General features: G+C 41.7%; 1 protein-coding gene across 3 annotated transcripts in view; it reads left to right on the forward strand.

The window, feature by feature from the left end:
• Nucleotides 1–14,859, forward strand: part of Susd4 (sushi domain containing 4) — a 110,362-nt gene that overhangs the window by 48,738 nt on the left and 46,765 nt on the right. For all 3 annotated transcript variants that reach the window (XM_090341138.1, XM_090341137.1, XM_090341139.1), the window contains exon 3: nucleotides 7,168–7,380. In XM_090341138.1, coding sequence (XP_090197264.1) covers nucleotides 7,168–7,380 — 213 coding nt within the window. The remainder of the gene's footprint in view (nucleotides 1–7,167; nucleotides 7,381–14,859) is intronic.

The raw sequence follows: 14,859 nt of genomic DNA on the forward strand, positions 1-14,859 counted from the left end.
CTCCTGACCCCACTGAAGGTACCTGTTTCTCTTTTCACATAGGAACATTGATTGGTACGATTACAGTCTCCAGCCAGTTTTAAAAAATATATCCATATCTCATTCTGATGTTTGGACAATTAATAATTCTGCAGTCTTCATTAACTCAAAATTTCCCTGCCAACACTTTCCTTAAGGTGGATGGAGGCCTGCAGTTTTTCTGCTTCGTGTCTCTGTGAATGCTTTGTTTTAGATAGATAAAGGTTGGTTCTGGTTTTCTGCATTGTAATACCCTAGTTTGGAATGCTTCCGTTATGTCGCTGGGCATGCTTTTATGCATCAGTATCATGAGACTGCAGGGAGAATCACATTATGAGTTAGCTTTGTGATCGGTTTTATTGGAGCCGAAACCGAGTGAAAGGATTTAGGAATAATTGGGTAATCAAAGTGAATTAAATCAAGAGGGGGAAAATATCAGTTCTGGCATCAGATGGGGAGTGCTTTGACTTCCCCATCTGTGGTCTTTATCCATTCTAATCAAGTCTAAATTATGCCACTAAGACTTATTTTTTACTATGTTTACACTTGCCCAGACATAGCAGACATTATATTTATCTCTGGATATTTCTTGAAACATTAAGACTTTCTTACCACTGCTAGGGGAAAGTTACCAAAACTTGGTTAACATCCAAATATTCAGCATAGAGATTTTGTTTATAATCACGGATATGATGTTCCATGTAGTTTCTGGGAAATCCAGTCTGTATACTGAGATCTCAGCCTGTATAGATGAATTCTGTATCTTTCAATCCATTGTTGTGTCTTCAGAAAACTAGGCTTAAGTGGTGTCTTATTAGTGTAAATCTGCTATAATAAATAGCACATCATGCTACCGGGATGGCAGAAATATTACTATAGTAACTAGCCGGGTCTTGCTTCCTAGTGTTTCTTCGCTGTATTTCCCTAGGGATGCTGCTTTTGCAGTGAAAAATCTGTTTAGGCTAATAAATGGTAACAGTAATCAGCTTCCCCCTTTTCCCCCCTCCCAGATAATTCTTAAATATGTACCGGTTACCACACTGAATAATGGAATGACATAACACTAGGTTTACAAACAAGAGCATTAATTTAGGAACCTTTTGTCTCCTTTGCTGAATTTTGAGTTTCCTTTGTTGTTGATTTGTGTGTGTATGTGTGTGTGTGTGAATGTTAAATGTCACATTGGAACATTCATTTCAAACCTCGTATTTGAGCTCTTGCTGCATAAATCTTAGAATACTTGTTCCTGTGGTTATTTTGGTCTAAGATTTGATTTGACTCATTGCTACACACACACACACACACACACACACACACACACACACACACACACAGCCCTGTGCCTTCCCCCAGGAACAGGTTACTGTCTCCTAGAACAAAGGCCAGAGCTGTCTGGGTGCGAAAAGATGCTGTCCCCAGGGTATCTCCCAAAAGTTGAGCTCTTGGAGAAATCGGAATTTGGTTTTTTTGGATATTTGTGTTTTTGCCTTTGACTATTATGTGCTTTAATGGAATGGGTTGCCCAAGAAAAAGCCTGTTTTATACGAATGTGTTGCTATTCCATGGTTCAAAAGTCATTTTTGCAAACACATAATTTTAAGACACATTAGGCTTGAATATTTCAGAAACTCATGTGGCTCTAAGAAATTAGGTGACTGTCGCTGTATGGAGCATTGTGTTTTATTTTTTTAGAGAGCCAGTTGATTATTAACAATATGACAGTTTACATCCAGGACTGTGCCCTTGCCGTGTGTCTGTCAATACTCTTAGGATTTACATCTCAGATGATGGTTGCATTATCCTGGGAAACAGGTACTATGCTTCTAGCACCCACAGAATGTACCTGTGAAGAAACCTAAGACACACAGAGAGGTTGAGCAACTTATCCCAAATGACCCACGTAGAAAATGGCAGAACTGGCATTCCAAACATGCAGACTCCACCCCACAACCTGTGCCTTTAAGCACCGGCACATTTTCAAGTACTGGTGTTTTCCTGTATAATGCAAAGCAGAGGGTTTTTGAAGCAGGATATGCTAAATCTTTTTGTGTGTGTGCCAAATCCTTTTGACATGACCCACTGAAAGACATATAGTTTGCATTTCGGACAAGCACATGTACACAAATAACACAGAAAACTACACAAAACAGTGCTTACCCCTACTGTGAAGGATGGTCTCTGACTTTGCCTTTGTGTTAGACTTCATTTCTAAAGAATGCTAGTTGATTTCAAAGCCTTCAAACTGATTTCAAGACCCCCACTGTAAGCCACAACTTAAGACTGAATTGAGCATGATGGTATACATTCATAATACCCACACTCAGGAAAATGAGGAAAGATGATTGAGTTTGAACCCAGCCTAGGCTACACAGGGAAATACCATGTTAAAAAAAAAAAAGAAAGAAAAGCCACAAAGGCCAGGCGCAGTGGCGCTCATGTCTGTAATCCTAGCTACTCAGGAGGCTGAGATCTGAGGATCAAGGTTCAAAGCCAGCTTGGGCACAAAAGAACCTGAGACTCTTATCTCCAATTAACCTCTGGAAAACAGGAAGTGGGGCTTGACTCAAGGGTAGGGTGGTAGGCTTGACTCAAGGGCAGGGTGGTAGCGCTGAACTGTAGAGCTCAGGGACAATACCCAGGCCACAGGGTAGGGCACTAGCCTTGAGCTGAAGAGCTGAAGGACAGTGCCCAGGCCAAGTTCAAGCCCCATGATTCACCAAAAAAAAAAAAAAAAAGCTACAAAGGCCAAGCACTGAAGCTCACACCTGTAATTCTAGCTACTCAGGAGGCTGGGATCTAAGGATTGTTATTTGAAGCCAGACTGGACAGAAAAGTCAGTGAGATTGACTCTTATCTCCAATCAGCCAGCACTGTTTGTTGACACCATAAATGCATAAACAGGTGGTAATTTTTATTTTTGGCTATTTTTGGAGGGGATGAAGATTGTTTATCACAGAACACCAGAAGGTCAGGAAACACTTAATGATTGTGTTATGAAAATATGTGCCATACTGATTTTTAATAAAGCAAATTGCATTTTCTCTCAGTGATTTTTAGCTATGATTTTAACAGTGTATCTGTGTCTCCTGTTGCTTATTCTGAGGTCTAGGTCTGGAGTCTCTTCTTCCTGTGACATTAGTATTTGACCACACTGGCATCATCCCTCCTCGAGGTGGGCTTTGTCCCACTCTGTCTCTAGGAGAATGGGAGCATTCATGAGTAGCCCGGAGTCTAGTTTAGACATTCAGTCCTTCTGGCATTTTCCACATGCTGTTTGGTAGCCCTTACAGGATCTGTAGAGAAGGCACTCTAGATTTTTGAGCTAAATCTTCCTTAGGACAGCTCCAGATCATAGAGAACTTTTGTAAGAAGAAACTCAGGATCTACCACACACACATCTCATTTTCAGGAGGTGCTAGGAACACTAATGGCTTTGCAGGCAGGGTAGGGGCCAGCCCAGGTGTACCACTGGCTGCAAGGTGGCTGGAAACTTGGCCTGCTAGGTACTTCTTTGTTATGGGACCACCAATATCAAGAGCCCTTGGTTTAAAATATTAGTATTAGAGATTTAGTTTATGTGCTTTATAGGTTTAACTTAATATTATATAATATATAACATATTTATATAATATAAATTAATAATATAATATTATATTATTTCTTTGAGGTTGCTTGCCTCTTTCATTTCATTGCTAGTAAGAGTTATAGTACCAGCTACAATAGTGTTCCTTTCCCTAGACAAGACATGTTCATTTAGAAACTCGGTAGTTCTAAGAGTAAGAGGATTTTGAGAAGGTGAGACACCAAGGCCAGTGAACTGTCCATAAGAAGGTGGGTCCATACATCACAGCCACAGACCTTTAGGACATGGTGATTAGCTGGTCTCTTGATCTCTGCTCTACAAGTCAGGGTGACTAAACTTGCCATCTCTAAGCATGAAAAAGGCTTTCCAAATACTGTTTTCTTCAGTGGGACAAAGGGCTCTCTCCTTCATGCATATGTTTCTTGAAGCACAGAGATAGTACATTCTTTGGATGGTTTTAAAGAAACTTAATCTGCTCCCCTGATGAGGAAATGGCATACTTCAGCCCATGGGAAAGCCTGAAAGTTGCATGGTCAGAGACTCCCAAGTCCACCACATCTTTCACTTTAGTCTCTGAAGATAAGGGCAATGTGCACTTCCAGTCTCCAGGAATAATTCTGTCTCATTCAACTGTTACCTGGGGTAAGGTTGTGTTCTCCCCGTAGGAACATCTTGCATCACCAAAAACATACTGCAGACCATACTCTGTGGTCAGTACATGTTTGGTGGCTGACTATCTGGAGTCTTGGAAGTTTTAGGTGACTAGTCAAGCTTCCTGGCTTCACTGTGCCTGAGATGATGCACTAGGATGTTTCAGTGGTGGGGAGAACTGTACTGTGGAGATTGTTGTGTATTAGTTCATCAAGCATGTTACTTTTGCATTTTCTCAGCCTTTCTTTAACAGATTCAGGGATACCAAAACATTCTAAATTGCTTTTTTCTCTCAACAAGTTGATAGCATCAGGAATATTTGAGTCATTTGCAAAGGGAAATGGGATAGGCCAAGTAGAACAATGCAGTTGGTAGAAAGGGCACTAGACAGAATCAAAAGACTCAAGTTTTATTATCAGCTTTGAGATTAGCTGTTAGGATGACTGTACAAGTCTCTTAACCTCCCAGCCAAAGAGGTCAGGTCAGATAACTTTGGAGGTGATTTTGATGTCAATTCTGTGAGTCTGCAGTTAGTGCTTTGGGCACCAGGATTCTAAATTCTGTTTAATGTTCACAAAGATATCTTTTGCAGGGATTCCCTTCTCACTAAGAAATTGCATATAAAATCAGTTTTTGTGTCTATACCCTGTTACTTCTCCCAAAGACTCATAAAGCAGTTTATGGAGAAATGGATACTCAACCTAGTTCTAAATTGATTTGGCTGCATTTGATACACTCTTCCTTTCTTAGAATGTGACTTTTCAGTTATAATAGCCCCAAAGATTACTTTTCAAACTTCTTTTATTTTTATAATTCTTTTCAAAGACTTCCTATGTTGCTCACAGTAAAAACTGGTAGGTTTTCAGCAGGCATAGAAGTAAGCAAGCTAGAAGCATCTAGCCCTCATCATAAGACAGAAGAGCTAATGTGCTCATGTCATGGATGGGAACAGAAGGCCCCTGTATTTCCTCTAACACAGATTTGGGGTTGGAGAAAAGAAAAAAAAAGATCTTAGTCTTCACCAAGAACCAGAGTCCAGGTTACAGCTCTCCCCTCAGATTGGTCTGGGGTTAGTTATCACACTGGTCAGGAAACCTGTGCCAGTGATAGTGAGACCAGTATTTGAGAAGGAGATGCTAGCTGAGAGTAGCTGGTCCTGTCTGTACCAGAAGAGACTGAAAAGCAGGACCATGTACTCAGGTTGCCCAGACCTCAGGACTCAGCTATCACTAATTACCTGAACCAAGAATCTTGAGAGAAATGGCATTCCCTAGAAGTCGGGACAGACAGCGTTATTATCATTCATACATTTTAAGTACTTTTAGGAAGGCCACATGAGTCTGAATTCTCTAGAAACACAGAACCATCAGGAAGGCATACGTATATGTATATGTATATGTATATGTATATGTATATGTATATGTATATGTATATGTATGTTTTGTCTGTCTGTCTGACTGTGATCTTTGGACCATCTTAAAGTCTTCCAGATAGAGGAAAAGAATGTTTTTGAACTCAGCCTTTTGTTCTATTCAAGCCCTTAATCATGTGACAAGGCCCACCACATTGGGGAGGGCAGTCCCAGCACAAATATATAAATACATAAAAATGATGAAGAAGAAGCAAGTAGAGAAAGGAAATTCTATCTCTTTAATATTGTAATCTTAATGGAGTTCTCATCATTTATTTATCAGACAGGAGTTACTTTCTTGATGGCTGCAGTCATTTTTCTTATGGGTCTTCAGCCCTCCCTTGAATTGTGTGTCCTTCTGTGAGAAAGAACAGCTCAAGGGTGTGTGAATGGCTGAGGGGACTTGGAAGCGAGCAGATCTAGCCATTAGCGGGACAACTGACTACCAATTATGTGTACTGGAGTAAACTATAGCATACACCCCTTCCTTGATTGGTGAGAAAGCAAAAAAGGTTGTGGGTTGGAAGAAGGTTGTAGAAGTTGAGGTATACAGCCCACTCAGGTTGGGAAAAGAGAGGAAGATGAAAGGGTGTGAAGGGACAGCATCATTTGCCACAGGAAGGTATCTCACAGCTCTTTGGTCTATGGACTTCCAGGGCTGTAGGTAGTGCTTTGTGGAGTGTGAATTCTTACTTGCCTGTTTGGTCCAGGACAGTAGTGAGTAGTTGGTATGTGGCTCCATCTATCATTAATTTGCACACCCATCCATCCATCAATATATCCATTACCTACCCATCCATTCATTCATCCATGCACCCACCCATCTATCACACACACACACACACACACACACACACACACACACACACACACATACATACACACATACACCCAACTATCAGTCTACCCGTCCACCCATCTATACATCCATTCATCCATTCATCCTCCTAGCCATCTAGCTATCCACCCATCTACTCATACATCCATCTATCCTTCACAGATGCACCTGTGGAATTGCCACCATGAAACCCATAATATTCAGGTGAAGAAGAAACAGTTGTCTTGGGCTCTAGGAATTCAAATCCCAGTGGGCTCTACCCAATGTATCAGTAGTAATGTCCACTTAGGGAGGAAAGCCAAGACTTAATGGGAAAGAGGCCTATTTGGACTGTAAAGGAAAAGAAAGGCTCTGTAGAAGAGGTGCTGTTTTAGATGAGTCCTGAAGGAGGCCTACCTAATGGAAAACTTTTTCCCATAAGTAGAGCAGGACTTGTCTTCCTTTTTCAGCGAAAGATAAGTCCCTGTTCCAGGGTTTGGGGCTAAGCTCTGCCTCTCCTAGCCAGTGAAATGCTCACTGAAATATTTGTGCTCTTGGTTTGATTGATGGTGACGTTGGAATGTTCTAGGGTACATGAAATACTATTGTATCTGCCATTTATCTAGGAAGACCCTTGGCATGAGAAGACTGTCTTCAGGACACTTTTTCTTTTCTCTGTCAACACAGGCTTTGATGATCTTCATATATGTGCTGACCCCGGTGTTCCAGAGAATGGCTTCAGGACCCCCAGCACAGGGGACTTCTTCGAAAGCTCCGTAGCACGATTCCACTGCCAAGATGGATTCAAACTGAAGGGCTCTTCAAAGAGACTGTGTATGAAACATCTTAATGGAACCCTAATCTGGGTCCCAAGTGATAAACCCATCTGTGTGCAAGAAGGTAAAGTGTTTACTTCTCCATAGAAGCCACTCAAGTGGCTCAGCTCACACAGGCTGCAGGACTGCCGTGGGGCTGCTCTCTGTTTCTGACGACCCTGCATGAATACATTGAGGACTAGGGTAGGGGACAAGTTAATCTCAGGATTAAAAGAAACAGTCTTCATTCTGTACATCAATTATAATCTAATTTATCTCCATCATTGTCAAGGCAAGAGAGCAATTCAGATAACATTAGGGCTATTTGTTATTTGGTTGCCAACTCAGCACTCATTCTCATGTTCCTCAATAAAAATATATTGTGCAGGAGCTGTATTTAGTGAAACAAAAGACAAGTGTTACTCAGTTCTGTTAGGTGTGATTCACTTAAGGAAAGAAAGCAGAGCTGATTTACATGGTAGACATTTATTCCTAGTAATTACTCCTAAATCTACTGGTGGTGACAAGATATTCCATTACTTCTGGAAATCACACTAAGCGCGCACGTGTGTGTGTGTGTGTGTGTGTGTGTGTGTGTGTGTGTTTATACACATATATTTGATACATACACTATATATGTAGACATGTTTAAAGTTCTAAACAATGTATCGAATTTAACTAATTGGACTGCCAAGCAGTTGGTTATATATCTCAGAGGATCAGCAAAACTGAAGTTGATATAGTCATTAATCAAGAATTGATTTCTAGCCCCCAGATTTTATAAAGCATAGAACTTCTATGTTGTTGAGCTCATTAGGAATGAGTTCCAGGTTCTCTTGAGACCATTATTGAGCTTATTTTGGAAAGGAGCTGTAGTAATACTGATATCTGTGTGATGATTTTGATTCTATATGTATTTCTCTTATGAAACTTAAATAATTAAATGTAAAAATATCTATTATGATTTTCCTTATGGAAAAAAATCAGTTTAGCAGTGTCCTGTTCTTAAAATACCTATAATCTGTGCCTTTGATTTGTTTTTAAGATGATGTAAATTACAGGTATCATATGTATGTATAGTGTATATGTACCACGTGCCCTGTAGACATAAAGAAAAAGAGATAAAGACAGAAAGATAAAAATACATAACCAAAATTAATGTTTTTAAAAATGAGTTTTTCTCCTCTTGCAAATAGCCCATGCAAGCTTTTCATAAGAGCCTACTTAATTAAAACTTTATTCCATTCATGAATGTAAACTTCATCGCCAAAGGGAAGTCATATGACATGACACCCAGTACTTAAAGCCCAGTCAAGCTCAGGGACATCAGGGAACAAAGAAAACCCAAAATAGGCTTCCTGAATATTGCCCAATGATGAAAGCTTCTGTTATTTTATGATTGATTGTGGGAAAAACCAGTTTATCCCTTTTTAGCTGAGCTTCCTTCCAACTCCACATGCTACATAATAATTCCAGAGAAAGGAGTGAGGTTTTCTGTGGTTCAGATTCTGGTGCTTAGCTCCTTATGCTTAGCCCACACATGCTGGCAGGGGCTTTGTAAAGACAGCACCCTAAAACAAGAAGGTCCCATGTTTTCAAAGGAGGGTCCAGGGCTGCATTCTAGTCATAGTATTGGGCTCTCATTGTTTTGGAAATCTGGAAGCCTGTTGCCAGCTGAAGCACAATGATGTATTTAGAATTTCATTCCAATCTTAACAGTGATACTGTTATGGCCTTTGGGAGGTCTGTATGAAGACATTGCTTTTGTGTTCTGAATGGAGAGAAAGCAGTGTTAATGTCCCAGGCCTTGTTTGTTCATTTTCTGCTGCTTATGAGGAGGTTGATGGGAACACCCAGGAAGACTCTCATTTCTGATTTAGCCCTTGCTTCTTGCTCATGATATATCTTGGAGAATAATAGCAAGGGCTGCTGAATTAATTTGTTTCCCTTGCCAGGTATTTTTTAGACAGTCAATGAATGTTGGTGGGGGTGGGCAATAATAATAATAATAATAATAATAATAATTTATTGCATTTTTTGTTGTTGCTGGTCATGGGGTTTGAACTCTGGGCCTGGGCATTGTCCCTGAGCTCTTCAGCTCTATGCTACCACCCTACCCTTGAGCCACAGCACTACTTCCAATTTATTGCATTTTTATAGTTACTAAAAGTTCCTCCAGAGTTACTCACTGTCTCATTTAACACTCACAGCTACCCAAAAGCTGAAATTCACTGTTCTCACTTCCTAGCTAGGAAACTGAGGCTTCAGAGAAGTCCAGTCACTTCATCGAGATCACAGAGATGATGAGGATGCAACAGAATTACAACAGCAACAACAAAAAAACTGTGTTTACCCAGGCCAGCCCTGAGGAAAGTAGAGGCTTTCTGTTTCAAATCTCCATCTTTACAAGCTGTCAGAGATTGTGAAGGATTTGTGTGTGACCCAGATGGTCACTCTGAGACAATGGAAAGAAAAGGTCTTGCTGGACAGGAACTTCCTCTGAGTCCCACTTCCTTCCTCTCCTCTGAATATGAATCTCTTGGATAGCGTCTGCATTTTTCTTTGTAGATAAAGCAGTCATTCATATGAAGTGAGAAGAGGAAAGGCAATGAGGAGAATATCCATGTATAAAGGATGCGTCTTTAAAAGAGTAAGGAAAAGACGGAGGTGTGTGTGCTAAAAAACAACAACAACAACAACAAAAAACCCACCCCTGAAGTTCCTAATCCATCACCCTACTCCAAAACAACAAACTTGAATACATGTTCTGTTCAGTTCTGAGCTTTCATATTTATACTCCAAATACCACCTCCCACTCTCGCACTAAACCAAGTACTTTTGTCCTCCACCAAGGTTGTTTCTTGACCTTCTTTGTGCCACAGAAAAGCCCCATTCTAATCAGCCACAGAGCACATTGTTACAGTGAATGGCTCTGGTCAGGTTCAGGGCTGAAGGCATAACTGGTGGATGATGGGGTGTGACAGCTAAGCTTAAGATGCTGCCCCAGGTGTGCAGAGAACTACAAAGAGGAAGATTGCAAGGAGTGATCTTCTAGTAAAGTGAAAGAACACCGTGGCACATGAGGGAGACAGTTGGGATGAGAACCTGCTGTTTATATTGTGAGACAGGAGATTATGTTATCCAGCAGGACAGGGTTACGAGGTGGCCTGGAATTGGAGCCCTCCTTTGGGACCCTTGCCTGGATGCTTTGGTGTAGCTCAGGGTCTGCCTGGTGTAGGAAGTATAGGTGTGTGCTTTTGAGAAAGTGAAAGCAGGTATGTATGCATTAGAACTTCTTGTCCCTTCCAGGTTCAACCAGTAGTCCTTATACCCCTCAAGGCATAGGTGTGACCTGAGTCCCATAGGAGATTTGGGGGGCTCTTAATTGCAGATCTGTGTAGATCATCTGGGATCTTGTGTTTTGATCTCTCCAATAAAGCAGTGGGATCTGTCCTCAGGGGCATTTCCACATTCCTGCTCAGTTTTATTGAGCCCTAGGCTATTAGAGAGGCTCTTGTAGTCATATAACCCAAGCCTTCGTTCTGATCTGATTTAGTTTTTAGTTGGAAGATAGAGAAACTGAGTCTCAAAGGAGACCCTTCCCCAAATTAAAAGAAGCAGTGACTGACAGATGTGTTCTTGTCCTAGGCTCATCTCTGTTCCTAGGTTTCACTCTGTGGACCAGTTCTGCCTGGAACGTTTCTATGCATTACAGTGCCTGTAGCAGTGAAGTGCTCTACAGAAGCATTTTGCCTGACTTTGCTGTGTTAAGTGTAGATGTCTCTTGGGTCCACTCTTTTATTCTTCATTGCATTCTGCAGGACATGCCGTCTGTCTTTTCTTCACCCATGACCCCTTAATTCCAACGTCATTTGCTTATCCTAGGTGAACTCAGTTTTAGTTTGGACTTATAGAACTTATACTATAGGAAAGAAATTCCTCTGACGTCTCCACCCTGAGAAATGAAGTGATGTGTTTCTGGCCATAGGTATAAGTGAAAACATTTGTAGTCTAGGGAACAAGGGAAGTGTGATGAAGAGGAGACCCTGGAATTGGCACAGGACTAGGAATTGCCCTGTGGGTACAATGATGCTGAGCTACTAAATACACTAGCAAAGCCCAAGGATTAGAATCAGTTTTGTGCTGATTCACACTTTGGTTTGTACATCTTTTTTTATGATTTTTCCATATTTTTATTGTAATTAATAGAAGGGTTACATTATATTCACCAGATAGAAGGTGCATGACTTCACAAACATTGATACCCTTCCTCATTGGTTTGTGCATCTTAAAGAAGTAGTGTCAGCTACATGTGCTTACACCTGTAATCCCAGCACTCTGGAGACAAAGGCAGTACAGACCATGAATTCAAAGCCAGCCTGGGCTACATAGGAAGACTGCCTCAAAAGAAAAAAGGAGAGGGGCACATTTTAAAATTAAAGATTACTTTCCAAGTATTTCAAAAGATTTTTTTTATTATGAACAGGCATTATTTGGGACAGGTTGAGGGGGGAGAAAAACCAGCCTATATCTAATCCGTTGTCAATATTAAGCTAGGCAGAAGTTTTCTTTCTTTCTTTTTCAATAGATGATCACTAAATAATGTATCACACCACATTCCCACATGGATTTTGAAGAGGCTTCTTTAGACCATGGGACAATATTGTACAGCATCCAAGCCCCTCTTCCTTAGATTCTCCTTTCTGGGAGGGTTTATATTAGTTTAAAAAGACAGAACCATCTAGCAGAAAACTTTGTCACCTGGGAGGATTCGGGGTGTTCATTGCACACTGTTGTCTTGTGTTAGCACTGTAGCTTTTGCTTTCTAACTGTCCTTTTATGGAATGGGTGCTTTGGGAAATAGGAGTCGAAGGCAGAGCTGCTACTGACTTAAATTTTCATGAAATGAGTTCTTAATATTTGAGGACTTTCTCACCCGGCTCTTCTCTGTAAAGTAGAGAAACCTTTCTCTTTCTCTCCACTCCTTCCCTGAGCAGCCACCACTCTGCACACAGCCACTCATCATTGATCCCTCCATTTCAAGTTAATTTCAGATAAAGCCATATGAAGAAAATAAAGTACTTCCATGACACTGAAGTCATCTAGTTCTAGCAGACCGCTGGTTTAGGTGCAAGTACCCAGATAGCTTACATCCCTGTGATTCTTCTCCTAATCCCAGCATAACGTTATGAAGAGACCTTCCGTGCACCTCTGCAGAGCATTGCTTGTTTTAAAATGAACTGCCTGAGCAGAAAAGGGTTTTCAGAAAATTCTTACCTTTGAGCTGGAGAGGAGCCAGGTAGGAAATAGCATTGTTTATCACCACACATAGAATATATCTTGAAAATGCTGCCTGCACAGGCCAGCTGTGGACACTACCTGCAGAGCCAGAGTCTTGTGCTTAAAAACTTGGGTTTGGGACCTGGGGCCATGGCAGGAGGGGAACATGCTGGGACTCCATGAGTCTCTTCACCCCAAAAGCAGCCATCTCCACCTTTCAGTGCTGTTGCAGGGAGAGATCTCTCAACTTAGGAAGAAGATACCATTTCAAATGACATGATAGTACACTGTCCATGTGAAGACCAGATCTGTGCCTCACTGCCCTTGCTATTTATCCACTGCCTGTGGGCAGTTCTCTTCTACAAGGGATAAAAAGGGAAGCCCAATATACTGGCAACTCCATTTTTCTTTTGATCTTCATTCATTTGGCCAGGGGTCCATGCAAACCATGTGTCTCTGCCTTCTTGGAGGTTCTCTAGCATCTCCAGTGATCTGGTGATTAATTAGTGGCCCCTGGGTGGTGTCCCATGAATAGCGATTGCACCTTCAAGAGTTGTTAAGTTCTGGGGCAGGGAGTTTGGCCTAGTGGTTAAAGTGCTTGCCTAGCATGCATGAAGACCCAGGTTCGATTCCTCGGTACCACATACATAGAAAAAAGCCAGAAGTGGTGCTGAGGCTCAAGCGGAAGAGCTCTAGCCTTGAGAAAGTCCAAGGACAGTGCTCAAGCGCTGAGCCCACGCCCAGGACTGGCAAAAAAAAAAAAAAAGAGTTGTTAAGTTCTTCCTGCCCCCCAATTGGAGCCCAAGTACAGTTGGCTTTTGCTATTTTTAATTATCCACACACAAGGAAAGTGCCTGTGTGCTCCTTCCTTCCCCACTTCTGAATAGCTTGGTACCTCCCATTGCTTTGGCCGTAGTTAGCAGTGTTGGTACAGCTGAGTCTGAGTCATCTGCAGGAACTATGAATTCCCGTGTCACATCATGCACTTTGGGTATGCTGACAGATGAACTCAGCATGAGTTGAATGAGAAGGAGGAACATCCAAACCTGCCCTTGCCCTGTCCTTTTCAGTCACTTAAGGCCTTGGTGCCTCTGTACCCTGCCCGTCTGCAGTACATGTCCCTGGCATATCACTTCTGCCTTCTTTTCCTCAATAAGACTGTATTACTTCAAGGAGGTGGGGTTCATTCTATGGGCTATATACCTATTGTACACTATCTTTTTGAATTACTGCAGTAACTCCACAAAGAAAATTCTAGGACCTTTTTTTTTTTTTTTTTTTTTTTTTTTTTTTTTTTGCCAGTCCTGGGCTTAAGCTCAGGGCCTGAGCACTGCCTTGGATTTTTCTCAAGGCTAGAGCTCTACCACTTGAGCCTTAGCATCACTTCCAGCTTTTTCTATGTATGTGGTACCGAGGAATCGATCCTGGGTCTTCATGCATGCTAGGCAAGCACTCTACCACTAGGCCAAACTCCTGGCCCCTCTAGGACCTTATTTTACAAATGAGAACGTGGAAGTTCAGAAAGGGTAGATTTCCCATGGAGTCATAGGTGATGACAGAGTTGGGATTCAGACCAACATCATTTATGCCTTCTAAGATGCTCATCTCACCTAACCAAGGATGCTTTTTCCCAGAGGAGGAGAACCAACCGTGGAGGGGAGGGAGGTGACACTTATCATAAGGACTCAGGTCCAAATCCCCTTTAGGAGCCTTTTTCTGTCAGCACACAGGATAAGAAACTGATTCTTAATATATGCCAGGGATGAAAATACATATTCAGATCTCCTGCTAGAGATAGGGCCAAGGAGTTGTCATTTGTTAAATCTCCCAGGTGATTTCACCCATAAAAAGATTTGAGACCTACTCATTCAGGAATGTAGTTTGATGGGGCTTTGCAAGAGAGAAGAGAAATTATGTTCTCTAGTGTTCCATTGAGCCCCTTGGAGACCATTTATTCTTACAACCAAATGGACATCAACTTGTCACTTTACAGAGTGAAGAAAGTGGACAAGTTTCGGGGGTGACGCAAGGTATACCCTAAGTAAGCTTGCAGTTGGGCCAGTGTTCTGACTCCCAGCCCTGGACTGGTGTTGAGCAGCCTAGGCTGTAAGTCACAATCAACCAGAGTGCCACAGTCTCATTCCAAGGATTGTTTCAGTTGTTTTGGAAGGTGGAGGCCCAGGCATGGGTGTTTAGCAAAGCACCCAAGGCAATTCTAATACACACCCAGGGATCCCTTCCATTTGTGCTTTTTGCCCCCATATCCCTGTTATTGGTTGCCCAA

This window comes from Megascapheus bottae, chromosome 10, assembly GCF_031878675.1.
Source record: "Megascapheus bottae isolate mThoBot1 chromosome 10, mThoBot2.hap1, whole genome shotgun sequence".
NCBI classification, from domain to species: Eukaryota; Metazoa; Chordata; class Mammalia; order Rodentia; family Geomyidae; genus Megascapheus; species Megascapheus bottae.